Below are 16,848 nucleotides of genomic sequence, written 5' to 3' on the forward strand. Positions count from 1 at the left end.
GGCAGAGTCCCTAAATGGGTACTTTGCATCTGTCTTCACCCGAGAAGACACAACAAGTCTGCCAGCAATAGAGATGCACCAAGGGGATAAGGACAGGGAGCAACTTTCATGAGTAGAGAATTGGTGCGAGGGAAACTGTTAGCACTAAAAAGTGACAAATCCCCTGGTCCGGATGGCTTGTATCTCAGGGTTTTAAAAGAGGGAACTTATGAGATAGTGGAGGCCTTATGTCTGATCTTCCAAAATTCCTTGGATTCTGGAACAGTCCCCATAGATTGGAAGATCGCAAATGTCACACGGGTCCTTTTCAGATTGGTGGGATGTGACTAATGGAGTACCACAAGGATCAGTCCTTTGGCCTCAGCTATTTACCATCTACATCAACGATCTAGATGAGGACATCGAAGTTAATATATCTGAATTTGCGGATGACACAAAACTAGGAGGAAGTGTCAACACAGAGGACGAGATGAAAAAAATGCAGCGAGACATAGATAGGTTAGGTGATTGGGCAGGTAGGTGGCAGATGAAGTATAATGTAGGGAAGTGCGAAGTCATCCACCTCGGCAGCAAAAACAGTAGAGTGGGTTATTTTTTAGAAGGGGAGAGATTGGAATGTGTTAGCGTCCAGAGGGACTTGGGTGTCCTTGTACACCAATCACAGAAAGTTAGTCTGCAGGTGCCGCAGCAATTAAGAAGGCGAACGGTATGTTAGCATTCATTATGAAAGGATTAGAGTATAAGAGTAGGGAAGTCTTACTGCAACTGTATAGGGCCCTGTGAGACCACACCTGGAATACTGTGTGCAGTTTTGGTCTCCTTATTTAAGGAAGGATGTACTTGCCGTGGAGGGGGTGCAGCGTAGATTTACTGGGTTAGGACCAGGGATGAAGGGGATGAGTTACGAGGATAGGCTGACCAATTTGGGCCTATATTCTCTAGAATATAGAAGAATTAGAGGGGATCTTAAACTAAAACCAGGGGTCACAACCTTAAAATCAGAGGTCAGCCCTTTCGCACTGAGTTGAGGAAGAACTTCACTCAAAGGGCGGTGAATGTATGGAACTCACTGCCCCAAAGGGCTGTTGACGCTCAGTCCTTGACCATAGTGGAGTCCTGTAGCTCAGTGGTTAGAGCACTCGCTTTGCAAGTGAGACACCTGAGTTCAATTCCAGGCAGAGGGCGAAACCTTGGGCAAGTTTCCTTACTCCACACAGAGCCTAATAATAATCCTCCAAAACCAAAAACAATAATAAATTGGTCATTTTCAATCCACGACTGTTTGTGGGACATTGCTGTGCGCAATTGGCTGCCGCGTTCGCCAACAAATATACAGTCAATACACTTTACAGTGTGTTCTGTGAAGCGCTTTGGGACGTCCTCCCTACGTGAAAAGCGCTATATCAAATGCAAAGATTATTATTATTATTATATTCAAGACTGAGATAGATAGACTTCTTATCGCAAAAGGGATAAAGGGATTAAGAGCTATGGGGATAAGGCAGGGTTAGGTTATTAGCTGGAGTTAGATTAGAAGATCAGCCATGATTGAATGGCGGGGCAGGCTCGAAGGGCCGACTGGCCTACTCGTGCTCCTACATGTTATGCTAAAAAGGTTTGTATTTATTTGTGATTTGGCACAGACTTAAAGGAATGAGTATAAAAACTACCACTAAAACATGTGGGACAGTTCCACTGTATATGATCCCAGGCACTGACAGCCTGACCCAGTACCTCAGCCTTCTGTCCTCCACGGAAACTGATGCCATCCGAGATGTGTGACTGGAACTCTGCGATGGTGTAGTATTCCACCTCCACAGCAGGGGGCGCTGGCGGCTTGGGGAGCTGGAAACCCTGGGAACAGAGGAAGGAAAAGCCGCCACTTGTGTCACTGACGTCACCGCAGAGCAAAGTTATGGAGAAAAATATCTGCCAAATTTTCACTGGACAAGAAACATGCGCTGAACTCCTGATCAGCACACACACTGACAGTGTGTGCACCCCCCCCCCACACACAGTGTACCCACACACACAGTGTGCACCCCCCGACACACATAGTGTGCACCCCCCCCTCTGTGGCACACACAGTGCACCCCCATACACAGTGTGCACCCCCCCACAGTGTGCACCCACACACACAGTGCACCCACACTCCCGGACACACAGTGTGCACCCTCCCCACACAGTGCACCCACACACGCAGTGTACCCCCACACACAGTGTGCAGTCCCCCCTCCCCGACACACACAGTGCACCCCCCCCACAGTGTGACCCCCCCCTCCCCCACACACAGTGCGCAATCCCCCCCACAGGGTGCGCAATCCCCCCCACAGGGTGCGCAATCCCCCCCACAGGGTGCGCAATCCCCCCCACAGGGTGTGCAATCCCCCCCACACAGTGCAGCCCCCCACACAGTGCAGCCCCCCACACACAGTGTGCACGCCACCTCCGACACACAGTGTACCCCCCCACAAACCGTGTGCAGCCCACACCCCCCCCACACAGTGTGCAGGCCCCACCCACACAGTGTGCCCCCACCTCCCCGATACACACAGTGTGCAACCCCCACCCACAGACAAACATCTGTTGCAGGCACACATACCAGGCTGGCTTCTCTCCGTGGTGGTGGCTTCTGCCTTAGGTTTGGGGAACCTAAATGAAGACAAAGTAGTTTACAGACAGTTCCTAAGTCAGGGCCTGTGCTAGAAAAAGTCTACCAGAGTGCAGCATATGGGCCTCACCTATCTCAGCTCTCTGAGGGGCGATACGGGCAACAGCCGGGGAGCCTGGCACTCCTCTGCCCAGTCTCCTCTCTGTGCTCACAGCCGCACTCACACTCACATCACCGTTACTGTGCTCGCAGGCCAGTGGGAGGCTGATTTCCTTGGCGGTGAGAGGGGTGTGTTCAGCCAGGCTACACTCGCTCTCCACCTGTGGCTTCTTGTTCAGTAAGTTGCTGATCTCCATGATGTTGCCAATAATCTCCACTGGGCCAGTCAGAGTCTTCTTCCTTGGAGACAGTTCATCTTTGGCTTTGCGCAAGTATGAGGCTGGTGCCCAGCCCTCTTTGCCTTGATATCTGAAAAAAGAATTGATATTTCTTGCAAAGGGAAACTCCTCTACCCTGCATCCAGGTCGTTAAGAGATAGAGAGGGTGAAACAGACGGGTAAAGAGAGTTTCAGAGATTAGTAGTGTACAATCTGAAACCTCCACCACTGATGCTGGTACAGCTAGGATAGCGGGGAGGGGGTTACAACAATCTAACACATTAGATAAATGCACTGATTTCAGTTAAAAAGAGGGAAGAATAATGGTAAATATACCACACTGGAGAGAGATTCCCATTGCAGCTTTGCTTGCAACCAAAGGATCCAATATGGCATGTAGAGTGACACATAGATAGACATTTCATCTTTATACTCAGCTGGGAGGACTCCTGTGGGAAGACTCCTGTCAAAGCTACACTAACTGAAGGGGTTTACTACGTGATCTGGTAGGACCTCAAATAATTGCAAGGCAAAAAAACTGCCATACATTTGTTGCAGAATATATTATAGATGTATCTCTTTAGAAGGGTGTATGCTTTCCTCTGTAACTACTTTGTTGCAGAAACCACTCATACCTCATATTTTTGGGCTTAAATTTTTTTTAAATATAGCTCATCAACGATAGGAGATCCTGAGAAAAAGTCTACCCATGACACCACTGCACACAAGACCTTTCCGATGAAGTAAAAATCATGTCTCTACGTCAATCGGTTATTGCGTTTTTGCCGGATACACAGACTCACACAGACACTTTGTCTTTATTAGTATAGATTAACCTTAAATTCATTGCACTGTAAGCATTGAGATACATCGTTCTTGCAGTGATTGGTTCTCTCAGCCCTAATTGCAGCAGCTTGCCTGAGCAAAGCAGGCAAACAAGAGTGAGACAGCCACAGCTTCAGGGATTGGCCACATTACACTCTGATCAGTGAGAAGTGCTATATGCTCCCTCTTGGTGATGTTATCTGCCGACATGGACATACTCTTTGGCTCCTGACAACGTCTTCTCTTCTTTGGGTCTGAACTCCCCAACTTCCTCAAGGTTTGATCCCCAGCTTTCCTTTCTACCACACATCCGTTCTCTGACTAGGACCATTTTTTTCCACCTTTGTCACATTGCCCGCCAACGTCTGTACCTCAAAACCAAGGCAGCCAAAACTCTCATCCATGCCTTCATCACTTCTTGGCTGGGCTTTTCCTATGCCCTCCTCGCTAGTCTCCCCAGCCTCACCATACGTAGAATGCAACTAATTCAAAACTCTGGCGCCTGGATACTCACCCGCATAAATCTCTGAACCCCCATCAGAACAGTCCTTGCCAGGCTCCGTTAGCTCCCAATTACCGAACAGATTGATTTTACGATCCTCTCACTCGTTTTCAAATACCTACATGCCCTCACATCTTCCTACCTATCCAATTTGCTTAGCTCCGACTCCCTCATTGGCTGCCTCCGCTTGGCTGGCTCTAGCCTCCTGTTTGTTCCTTGCCCCCTCTGTTCCACCATCGGTAGCCATGCCTTCAGCCACTACGCCCTGAAACTCTAGAACTCTCTCCCTCAATCCCTCCACCTTGCCTCATCCCTCCCCACTTTCAAATCCCACCTAATCACCTTCCTTTTTCATCGTGTCCTACGGTCACCTACCCCCTTCTTCTCCCCCTGGCTCGGGGTCAGACTCCACCACCAGTCACAGTCACCCCTTTTGTTCTCTATGCCTGTCTGTTGTTTAAATATATTGAGTAATGCTTTAAATACTTTTTAATGTATTTAACGTTTTTGATACTTATGGTGCCATCAAGTCTGACATTAGTGTTGATTACAACAATTTGGCAGTAACTTCCCATTCCAATATGTAAATGTAGGTTTGGAAGTGGACCTATTTGTCCACTGTTGGGCAACTGAAGGGAGGATCTGATTGGACCATAAGAAAGGCACCAATTACATCAAGTAAGTTAATTACCCCAATAGCAATTGCAATACAATTACCATTGGGGTAATTACCCTAATTTGGGGAGGGGCTCAAGCCCATAAAAGAACGAGGGCCATGTGCTTGTGGTCACTATTTTCCTACCTGATGACAACAAAGGTATGTGCTCTGACTATTAATGAGTATAATCAGAGGTTGTTTCTTTGTACACTTTTACATTAGCTTTATTACAAGTGGCTGCTAGTGTGTGTAGTTTGAGTGTGAATTATATTTGTTATCTCATAGTTGTGTTTGTTGATATTTATTGTGTCGTTTAAGATTTAATGCCGAAGGAGGGTTGTGAATTTCATTGAATTTACAATAAAATTTCATTGAGCTAACTTAAACGTGTTTAATTCGAGCTTTTCCGTATAAATCAAAAAAGGAGGGAATACACAAACAGGTTCAGCCTGGGTCACCGAGGTGTAAAATAAACCTCTGATTGACTGAAGCTTCCCAATTTGCTTTAATTTAAATAGCAATTGGTAGTACCTGTCGTCATGGAAGAAGTCATTAGTCAAGTTACACCTAGTTATATGGACTTGCATTCATTAGTGAGGATTGAGCACAGGGGCCACCTAATACACTGCGAGGGAGAGCGAGCCATATCGTCGGTGTACATACAAGGGTGACAGAACCGTCTCACACTGTCAAGGTCTCTGGGACGCTATATAAATGCAAATTGTTGTTAAATCGTCGTTCTACTCCAAGACAATCTTGGAGACCAAGGACAACCCCAGGCTCCATTTCTCCAACACCAATCGGCTCCTCCGCCCACCCTCTCACATCTCACCCATCCTCACATCCAACGCCGACTGCGAGGTGATGCTGGACTTCCTCAAATCCAAAGTTGGGGGGATTCGCTCACCTGCCTCTGTCCTTCCGTCTACTAACCTCTCCCACCCCAGCCCCTCCCCATCCCTCCCTCCACACCTTCGAACCTGTCTCCCCCTCCTCTCTCATCACCACCATAACCCATATGAAACCAACCACCTGCTCCCTCAGCCTCATCCCTACCCCCCTCCTTACCTCCCAGCTCCACCTCTACTCACAGACATCATAAACCTCTTCCTGTCCACTGGTACTGTTCCCACTCCACTAAAAACGACCATCATCATTTCTATCCTTAAAAAACTCTCCCTGGACCCATCACTGCTTTCAAACTACCGCCCCATCTCCAACCTCCCTTTCCTTTCCAAGGTCCCGGGAACAAGTCGTTGCTTCCAAACTTCGCTCCTTCCTCTCCCGCCACTCCCTTCATGAACCCTTCCAATCAGGTTTCCGTGCCACCGACAGCACAGAAACAGACCTGGTCAAAGTGACCAATGACATTCTGTCCATCTGCAACCAGGGCTCCCTCTGCCTCCTTGTCCTGCTTGACCTCTCTGCTGCCTTCGACACCATTGACCACTCTATCTTCATCTACCGCCTCTCCTCTCGCCTCAACTTTCTTGGTTCTGTCCTTGACTGGTTTAGATCGTTCCTCTCACACTGCTTCCACTTCAACTCCACAAACGGCTTTTCCTCTAGCCCCCGCACCGTCTAGTACGGTGTTCCTCAGGGCTCTGTCCTTGGTCCGCTCCTCTTCAATATCTATACGTTCCCTCTTGGTGACATCATCCCCAGACATGGTGTCAATTTCCACATGTATGCGGATGACGCCCAACTCTACCTCTCTGCCTCCACCCTGCGACCCCATCTCCCCCATTCTCACCCGACTCCACTGGCTCCCTATCCTTCAGAGCATCCAGTTCAAGATTCTGGTCCTCACCTACAAAGCCCTCCATGGCCTCACCCCACCCTACCTCTGCGACCTCCTAACCCGCCCGCTCCCTCTGCTCAGCCTGCTCCACGTCCCCCGACCCACCTGCCCCACCATGGGCGGGAGAGCCTTCAGCCATTCTGTCCCCAACCTCTGAAATTCCATCCTCCAATCACTCCGTCTCGCCTTCTTCTTAGCTTCCTTGAGGTCCTGCCTCAAAACCCTCCTCTTCGACCATGCCTTCGGTCACCCCCCTTCCCCTCCCCTCCCTTCTCCCCCCCCCGACCCCAGCTCGGGTCTGAAATGCTGTACACTGTCCAGCGCCTTGAGACGTCCTCCCGACGTGAAAGGCGCTATACAAATGTAATCTTGTTATAGCTATATAAACTATATACTGTCTCGCCTCACTCAAGAATAATGGGCACTTGGATGAGGGTGAAGGAGTCTAAACTGGAGGGGTTAAGGGTACATAGTGGTTAGGAAATAAAACAACACTTGTGTACTATAAGCACAGACATTCTAACAGACATCATAGAGATGAAGAAAATTGGGTGTCTGACCAACACCAGCCCAGTGTCCTGTTTAGTCTGGGCTAAGTCAGCCATTTGCTGTGTAACAAGAAAAGCAAGCGAGAAACAGACACACTTTGGAAGAATGAAACGCTGCGAGTCTGAAAGGCACTTCCTGCCATCTGCTTTGCAGCTCTGCAATCTTGGAACTACTCCAGGTAGAGTAAGTGAGAAGAACGAAGTGATCACTGGGACTGGGAGTTGTGCTAGGGATGGGATTCAGAGGAACACAGCAAGGATGCTTGCAAATACCAAGGAAACTCATGTGATAGCACACAAGCTCCCACACCTCTTCCACTACTGCCTATCCCATTGCAAGATCCCAATATGTGTCCGCCTGTGGGTGGCTATGTGTGTTGGGGGTCTGTGTGTGGGTGAGGGGTGGGCTGTGCGTCAGTGTGGGGGGGTTGCTGTGTGGGGGTGGGGGCCTGTGTGTTGTGTGGGGGGCTGTGCATGTGTGGGGTTGGCTGTGTGTGTGGGGGGGCTGTATGTGTGGGGAGGTTGCGTGTGTGTGAGTGGGCTGTGTGTGTGGGGGGGGCTGTGTAGGGGTGGGGGCCTGTGTGTTGTGTAGGTGAGGGGGGGGCTGTGTGTTGTGGGGGGGGCTGTGCATGTGTGGGGTTGGCTGTGTATGTGTGTGTGGGGGCTGTATGTGTGGGGAGTTTGTGTGTGTGTGCGTGGTGGGTGAGGTACTGTGCGCCTGGGGTTGGCTGTGTGCGTGTGGGGGGGGGGGCTGCTGTGCGTGGGGGGGGGCTGCTGTGCGTGGGGGGGGGCTGCTGTGCGTGGGGGGGGGCTGCTGTGCGTGGGGGGGGCTGCTGTGCGTGGGGGGGGGCTGCTGTGCGTGGGGGGGGGCTGCTGTGCGTGGGGGGGGTTGCTGTGCGTGGGGGGGGGCTGCTGTGCGTGGGGGGGCTGCTGTGCGTGGGGGGGGTTGCTGTGCGTGGGGGGGGGCTGCTGTGCGTGGGGGGGGCTGCTGTGCGTGGGGGGGGCTGCTGTGCGTGGGGGGGGCTGCTGTGCGTGGGGGGGGCTGCTGTGCGTGGGGGGGGGCTGCTGTGCGTGGGGGGGGGGGCTGCTGTGCGTGGGGGGGGGCTGCTGTGCGTGGGGGGGGCTGCTGTGCGTGGGAGGGGGGGCTGCTGTGCGTGGGAGGGGGGCTGCTGTGCGTGGGGGGCTGCTGTGCGTGGGAGGGGGGCTGCTGTGCGTGGGGGGGGGGCTGCTGTGCGTGGGGGGGGGGCTGCTGTGCGTGGGGGGGGCTGCTGTGCGTGGGGGGGGGCTGCTGTGCGTGGGGGGGGGCTGCTGTGCGTGGGGGGGGGCTGCTGTGCGTGGGGGGGGGGCTGCTGTGCGTGGGGGGGGTTGCTGTGCGTGGGAGGGGGGGTTGCTGTGCGTGGGAGGGGGGGTGCTGTGCGTGGGAGGGGGGGCTGCTGTGCGTGGGGGGGGGCTGCTGTGCGTGGGGGGGGCTGCTGTGCGTGGGCTGCTGTGCGTGGGGGGGCTGCTGTGCGTGGGAGTGGGGGGTTGCTGTGCGTGGGAGTGGGGGTTGCTGTGCGTGGGAGTGGGGGGTTGCTGTGCGTGGGAGGGGGGTTGCTGTGCGTGGGAGGGGGGTTGCTGTGCGTGGGAGGGGGGGTTGCTGTGCGTGGGAGGGGGGGTTGCTGTGCGTGGGAGAGTTGCTGTGCGTGGGGGGGGGGGGTTGCTGTGCCTGGGGGGGTTGCTGTGCCTGGGGGGGGTTGCTGTGCGTGGGAGGGGGGGTTGCTGTGCGTGGGAGGGGGGTTGCTGTGCGTGGGAGGGGGGGTTGCTGTGCATGTGGGGGGGGGGCCTGCTGTGCGTGGGAGTGGGGGCCTGCTGTGCGTGGAGTGGGGGGTTGCTGTGCGTGGGAGTGGGGGGCTGCTGTGCGTGGGAGTGGGGGGTTGCTGTGCGTGGGAGTGGGGGGTTGCTGTGCGTGGGAGTGGGGGGTTGCTGTGCGTGGGAGTGGGGGGTTGCTGTGCGTGGGAGTGGGGGGTTGCTGTGCGTGGGGGGGGGGTTGCTGTGCGTGGGAGGGGGGCTGCTGTGCGTGGGAGGGGGGGTTGCTGTGCGTGGGAGGGGGGTTGCTGTGCGTGGGAGGGGGGGTTGCTGTGCGTGGGGGGGGGGGTTGCTGTGCGTTGGGCTGCTGGTGGGGGGGGGGTTGCTGTGCGTGGGGGGGGGTTGCTGTGCGTGGGGGAGGGTTGCTGTGCGTGGGGGAGGGTTGCTGTGCGTGGGGGGAGGGTTGCTGTGCGTGGGGGGAGGGTTGCTGTGCGTGGGGGGAGGGTTGCTGTGCGTGGGGGAGGGGGGCTGTGCGTGGGGGAGGGGGGCTGTGCGTGGGGGAGGGGGGCTGTGCGTGGGGGGAGGGGGGCTGTGCGTGGGGGGGGCTGCTGTGCGTGGGGGGGCTGCTGTGCGTGGGGGGGCTGCTGTGCGTGGGGGGGGGGCTGCTGTGCGTGGGAGTGGGGGGTTGCTGTGCGTGGGAGTGGGGGGTTGCTGTGCGTGGGAGTGGGGGGGTTGCTGTGCGTGGGGGGGTTGCTGTGCGTGGGGGGGTTGCTGTGCGTGGGGGGGGGGGTTGCTGTGCGTGGGGGGGGGGGTTGCTGTGCGTGAGGGGGGGGTTGCTGTGCGTGGGGGGGGGTTGCTGTGCCTGGGGGGGGGGGCTGTGCGTGTGTACGCTAGCATAATGACACTACCACAATAGAAAGGAATAGGATTGAAGAAAAAACCTAATTATGACAAAATTGTAAGTGGTGGCTGTTAATGGCCGGTTGTTGCAGTAGAGACATCTTGTGAACAGAACATCAGAGTGTTTACAATTCCAGTCTGACAGGAGGCCGGGGCCAGCTTTGTTCTCAGGTTTTTTTAAGAAAATGGATCTCAATTATTACATTTTTGAAAATTAAATACTTACAAAATAAGTAATCCTCAGATATTTTATTACCCAGGACACTAGGTAGTGTGCTGTCTAAGATTCCCCAACAATTCATTTTACAATATATTCTGTGAAGCACTTTGAGACGTCTCGACGACATGATACCGCTCTATATCAAATGCAATGATTATTAAGGGTTCAAAACTGATGTGTGCAACATTTGGTATGTATATGTGCACTTCATCTGAAGTCTGTGTTCTCAAAGGACATCATTAACCTTTTCAAATATCTGCTTTTAAGCAAGAAAGCTTCTAGGCCTACAACAATTGCAGACAGTTCTCCTGTTCTCAGTCTATTTCAAAATATAAATTATTGGTCTTGGCTATGAAACCGGCTGCCACTGGATTTGGTCATGTTATTCCTTCTCTCCATGCCCACTGCATCCATGTCTGCAGTCTCTCTTCCCAACCATGTCTGCAGTCTGTCTATGATTACAGTGGTGAGACATCACCTTGTTGACGAGTATCAACAAGATAATAATAATCCCTCCAAAAAAACCAAAAAACAATAAAAAAAAATTGGTCATTTTCAATCTACGACTGTTTGTGGGACATTGCTGTGCGCAATTGGCTGCCGCGTTTGCCCACAAATATACAGTCAATTCACTTTACAGTGTGTTCTGTGAAGCGCTTTGGGACGTCCTCCCGACGTGAAAAGCGCTATATCAAATGCAAGGATTATTATTATTACTATCATCATCATCATTAGTTGGGCATCTGCCTTGCATTGTTGTAGGCAGCTGAGCTTGGGAACAGGGTAAGGAGAGCCCTGTTAATGTGTATTTTTAACCAGTCTTCCCAAAGTTCAGATTCCATTTCTCACAATTTGACTCCTTTCACTCTATGTGTTTCAGCAATTTGGGACGTCTTCCCGACATGAAAGGCGCTTTACAATGTAATTTGTTGTTGGTTCTGGAATTGAGGGTGGAGGCAGAGAGTTGGGTAAGATCCTTGCACACATTAACCCCATGCCTGTGGTGACATCAGTGAACGGGAGCATGTTGATATTAAAGAGGATAGGATCGAGACAGTGCCCCGAGGAACACTGCACATGGTGGTGGTGGTGGGGGCGTGGGAGGAGAAGCCATTGGCAGATACAAAGTGGAGATGTTAGGATAAGGTGAAAATAAAACCAGGAAAGGACAGAATCATGAAGGTGGAGCTGAGAGAAAAGACAGTGGAGAAGAATAAAATGGTCAACCATATCAAAGGCGGCAGAGAGGTCAAGAAGGATGAGGAATGAAGGCTGTCCCTTAGCAGGAGGTGGAGCTAGGGTAGGGATGGCATTGAGGGAGCACATGGCTGGCTTAATTCGGAAGATGACAGAGGAGAAGGAAAAGTGAGAGACGGAGATGAAAATGTGAAGGGAAGGATTGGTGGAGGCTGCTGAGGGAAGGGAGGTGGGGAGGAGTTAGCAGTAGGAAGAGCAGAGGCAGTCAAGCAAATCCTCTCCATTTTAGGCCTGAGGAAGTCCAGCATCTACTTGAATTTGGAATTGGAGAACGCTTCCAGGACGATCCTGGAGTAGAAGAACAATTTGGCTGCATTGAGGGTGGAGGAATGGGTTTTGATGTGTTCCAGTCAAATCTGTAGGTTTGATTTGAGAGTTCAGTAGCACGAACCTGCGGCTTAGAGTTTGAAGGTGGCAGTGTACCAGAGGCTTATGGGAGTAGGAGGCAGTGCTGGTAGGTATGGGGCTAATGGTGTCAAGGAGATTAGTGAAGGAGTTATGAAGGAGGGTAACTAGGAGGTAAGGGCATTGCGAGAAGAGGACCAGAGGGATAGGAGGTCACTCCGATTTTGAGGGCAGCAGAGAGAGAATGGGGGAACAATGCTTTTTCCAGGGGCGGAAAGAGATGGAAAGGACTTGAGTGCCAGGGAGTGAGATGGAAGAGTTAAAAAGGGATGAAGTAATGTTCTGAGATGGCTTTATCAGGGATGGTGATATTCAAGATGGTGAGGCTCTAGATAATCACTAGATCAAGGGGGTGACCATGGATGTCGCTGGTGGAAACTTTACTTAGACCTGGAACATGAGTTAAATATGCTCTGACACACTCCAATCTCACCTGATGAACCACCAGCCCTCCAGGTTCTTCTGTATCACCTCCACCATCACACCTTTCTCGAAGCCAATTTCATCCTTGCCCTGGTTGGTGTATGGCTGCACCGTGATGTACTTCTCTTCTGTCAGGAATGAACACCACAGCTGAGTCAGCTTAGCCAGTCAACAACTCTCCCATTTGGTTTTAAGAGATGATTAGCTTGGAATTATCACCTGCCTGTACTGGCCAAGCTTGGGTACCACACACTGTGATTGTAGAAGACAGTCATGGTATGTTGTTTAAAACCTTTAATGAAATGGGGAATAGGGGAGAAAGGATTGGTGCTGTGGTGAGGGGAGGTCCAAGAGATGGCAAAGTACAGTAAAGCACTGCATACTGAAGTACAGCGCACTACAGTATGACATCCTACAGTGCAGCTAACTATAGTACAGTGAAGCACAATGCACTACTACAGCAAGCCATAGCATGGCATCAGACAGCCCAGCAAAGCAAACTATAACATAATAATCCTTGCATTTGATATAGTGCCTTATCACGTTGGTGAGACGTCTCAAAGTGCTTCACAGAATATACTACAAAGTGTACTGACTGCATATTTTGTGGGCGAAACACGATAGCCAATTGTGCACAGCAGTGTCCCACACACAATCATGGATTGATATTGGGGCAGGAGAGGGATGACATTGAAAGAGAGAGAGAGAGAGGAAAGGGGAGTTGGGGAAGAGAGAGGAAGGCTGTGGGCGAGAGAGTGTGGAAGAGTTACTCTGGACACAACACCCTCTTCATTTCTCTCCTTCCTATATAATCAACCGAACGCTGGGATCAACATGGCATCACACAGCACAGCAAATTATAACATGGCACACTAGAGCAGGGCACAGCAAACTACACAATGCAGCACAGCAAACAATGACTTGAGAAGACACTGCATAGCAAAGCCTGGCACTTGCAGAACATGAATATAAGCTAAAGCAGTACCGGCCAGACTAAGAGCGGAATGGGTCCGCGGGGCCTTCAAGAAACCCCCTCCCACCTGCCGAAAATTCACACTCGTTTAAGTAAGTCCATGTTCAATCAATAGTGCGCTTCCAGGTTTTTCTTGATTTAATATTTCTTGATGTCTGGCATAAATTAAGAAATAACAACAACTTGGATTTATATAGCGCCCTCCACGCCAGATGGCGTCTCAGAGAGCTTTCTGAGATATTCAATATTCAATCAATCAAAATTTTTATTTTGCTGGATGACCAGGTGGATTGGCCAACCCTGAATTCAGGGAATACAGCTGGTACTAAGTCCACCTTGCTAAGCCAGTCCGGAACCTTGCCGTCTTGTTTGACCCTCAACTATCCTTTCTACTCCACATCTGCACCATGACCCGCTCTGCCTTCCCCCACCTCCGCAATATCACCCGGGTCCGCCACTGTCTCACACCACAGTCCGCTGAGACCCTCATACATGCATTTATAACTTCCAGGCTCAACTACACAAAGTACACAGGGTGACTGAGGGTGCGCTCGAAGAGGAGGGTCTTGAGATGGGCTTAGAAGGAGGTAAGGGAGGGAGCAAGGCAAAGGGATTTGGGATGGAGTTACGGGTGGGCGCAGAGATGCTGACGGCCCGACTGCCGATGGTGGGGCAGGCTGGGCGGGGGACGTGGAGCAGGCCGGAGCCTGGTGAGCAGAGGGAGTGGACAGGTTGATATGGGATTAGCATGTCAGAGGTAGGGAGGAGCAAGGCCGTGGAGGGCTTTGAAGGTGAGGACCAGGATTTTGAACTCTATCCTCTGGGGTATGGTACCACAATGTCAGCAACTCACACCAATCATGGAATTAAATTCACGTAGAAATGCCCTTGAACAAGGACTTTTTCCAGAACACTTGCTACGAATCACATAACGCTCAGTGATGCAAGTGTCCAGATGGACATAAATCATCAGGCATCAGGAGGTACTGGCATCCAGTGAGAAAGCTGCTGAAGGGAACATAACTGTTTGTGTATTGTGTAAGGGAGGGAAAAATGAACAGAGCAACAGAGTGATAGCACTAGAGAGGAGCAAGTGGGTAGAGTAAACAGGAGTGACAGTGTCAGAGGGGGAAATGGTGCCAGACGAGAATTAAGATTGGAGAGAATTAGACTAGAGGGGGAGCAGTGCTACAGCATCAGATGTCAAACTACCAGTGCATATGCTTCTAAAGTAATTTCCATTTGTAAGCAGCATTTCCTAGTTTCAAAGTCCTGACAGTCCAGCTATAGGAACAGGACCCCAAACAATACCAGCCCATAACTACCTCATCGTGAGCAGATTGTACCCAGACTGGATAGCAACACAACGCTGGGGCAACACTGCTTAATGGGCAGCTGGAATCTCACAATTAGTGAATAGCCAGAATCTAAAATAAGCATCACCAACTCAACCACACTAGTCAAGCTGACACAGGAAGTGGAAACTCACAGAAACTGGCAGACAAGATTTTCCAAGAGTGAAAAAATAGCAAATAAAGATGTTGAGTAACAACATATTAACTAGGTTAAATCAGGAGAAATCTAGTCCACTGAGAAATGAGGAAAATGATCTAACAATGAGATGCCATGGGTGAATAAGGTGTTGAGGATAAAACTATTAGCGATGAGAGGATAAATAAACAACACCTTGGTTTTATATAGCAACCTTCACACAGAGTCTTCTCGGAGCGCTGAAGGTTGGACACATTGAGAACTTTTCTCTCTGAGAATGAGACAATTGAAAGGGACCCTTATAGGCATTTAAATACTGTAATTCTTGCTTTTGATATAGCACCTTTCACTGAGAGGATATCTCAAAGGAGATACAGGAATTACTGTGAAGTGCAGTGAGTATATTTGGTAGACAAATGTGGTAGCCAATTTGCCTACAGTGATGAATCATTATGAAAGGATTCAATAAAGTGTATGTTAATAGGCCATTTCCATTTGCTGATGAGTCAAAAGGGGCACAAATATACAATACCTAGTACCAGATCCAAAGGAAGGTTAGGAGAAATATCTTTATACAGAGCGTGGTGAGAATATGAACTAACTATTTGTAGAAAAATATCAACGTATTTAAGTTGAGGACAAGAATTTTGAAGTCAATCCTCTGAGGAATGGGGAGCTGAGCCGGGCGAGGGTGGCTGTGATGGGGACACAGAGCGCTTCACAAGAATATACTGTAAAGTGAATGGACTGTATATTTGTGGGCAAACACGGCAGCCAATTGTGCACAGCAATGCCCCACAAACAGTCGTGGATTGAAAGTGCCAATTTACTATTGTTTTGTTTTGGAGGGATTATTATTAGGGCTCTGTGTGGAGTAAGGAAACTTGCCCAAGGTTTTGCCCTGACCTGCCTGGAATTGAACTCAGGTCTCTCGCTTCCAAAGCGAGTGCTCTAACCACTGAGCTACAGGACTCCAACTGCGTCTGCTCCCTGTCTACTCCCTCCGCTCAGCAGGCTCCACATGTTCCCCGCCCAGCCCGCCCTACCATTGGCAGCCAGGCCTTCAGCCTCTCAGCCCCCACCCTCTGGAACTCCATCCCACCTGGTAGGAGAGGAGCTGGGAACCAACAACTCTTTCAAGGACCTTGGAAAGGGCAGTATGAGTGCACGGAAGGGCAAGCCCTTCTCACAGACAGAGCACACAAACACACACCCAGCCAGAGCTACACGCACACCACACACACACACAGCCAGAGCCACACACCCACACAGCCAGAGCCACACACGCACACCCACACACAGCCAGAGCCACACACACACACAGCCAGAGCTGCACACACACACACACAGCCAGAGCTACACGCACACACACACAGCCAGAGCCACACACACACACAGCCAGAGCCACACACACACACACACCCTGAGCCACACACACACAGCCAGAGCCACACACAATAATGCATATACAAAATTACCTCAGGCACGGCCTGAAACAGGCTGCCCCCACACTACTCCAGACACGACCTTGCACCCCACAACACAAGCTGCACTGCACGCGTTTTATTACACAAGATGAATAGATGAGCTGGGTTAGAAATGGTTGATTTGTGAGCAGTGGTAACACTCCTATGGGTTTGGGTGGTGTTTGGGCAGTGCTGGGCCCAGGCACAAATCAATCTGTTCTGCTCTACTAAAGAATGCATTTTGCCCTGAAAGAAATGCTTATTTTTAAGGACCATTAAAATATATACATTTAAAAAAAAGTACTGTTTTAATTCGCCATCTCTGATGGTGCTCCCCACACACATGCAGAGATTGGATGTGCGTTGTGAATGTGACGCGATGGAAGCACACGCTGGGAAGATGCTTTCGCTTTGCGTAGCCTTGGACCGAAAAATTTGATCAGATTTGTTGTCTATCTGGCGAAGGTAGTTTTTAAAAAAAAATGATTGATATAAAAGTGTTAAAACAAATCAGATTTTCCCTGAATTTACGTCAACCCCTTCCTTGCATAACCCCCCTCAAAACTCTGTAAAATCTCCCTTATTTAAAAAAAATACTTTAATGGT

At 50.8% G+C, this 16,848-nt stretch overlaps 1 protein-coding gene across 2 annotated transcripts in view; it reads right to left on the reverse strand.

Annotated features, from left to right (window-relative positions):
• Window positions 1-16,848, reverse strand: part of sh3pxd2aa (SH3 and PX domains 2Aa) — an 89,971-nt gene that overhangs the window by 2,868 nt on the left and 70,255 nt on the right. For both annotated transcript variants that reach the window (XM_007910558.1, XM_042337015.1), the window contains 4 exons: window positions 12,323-12,440; window positions 2,742-3,079; window positions 2,603-2,652; window positions 1,735-1,854 (listed from right to left, as the gene is read on the reverse strand). In XM_007910558.1, coding sequence (XP_007908749.1) covers window positions 1,735-1,854; window positions 2,603-2,652; window positions 2,742-3,079; window positions 12,323-12,440 — 626 coding nt within the window. The remainder of the gene's footprint in view (window positions 1-1,734; window positions 1,855-2,602; window positions 2,653-2,741; window positions 3,080-12,322; window positions 12,441-16,848) is intronic.

Source organism: Callorhinchus milii, unplaced genomic scaffold, assembly GCF_018977255.1.
Source record: "Callorhinchus milii isolate IMCB2004 unplaced genomic scaffold, IMCB_Cmil_1.0 Scaffold7, whole genome shotgun sequence".
In the NCBI taxonomy this organism is placed as follows: Eukaryota; Metazoa; Chordata; class Chondrichthyes; order Chimaeriformes; family Callorhinchidae; genus Callorhinchus; species Callorhinchus milii.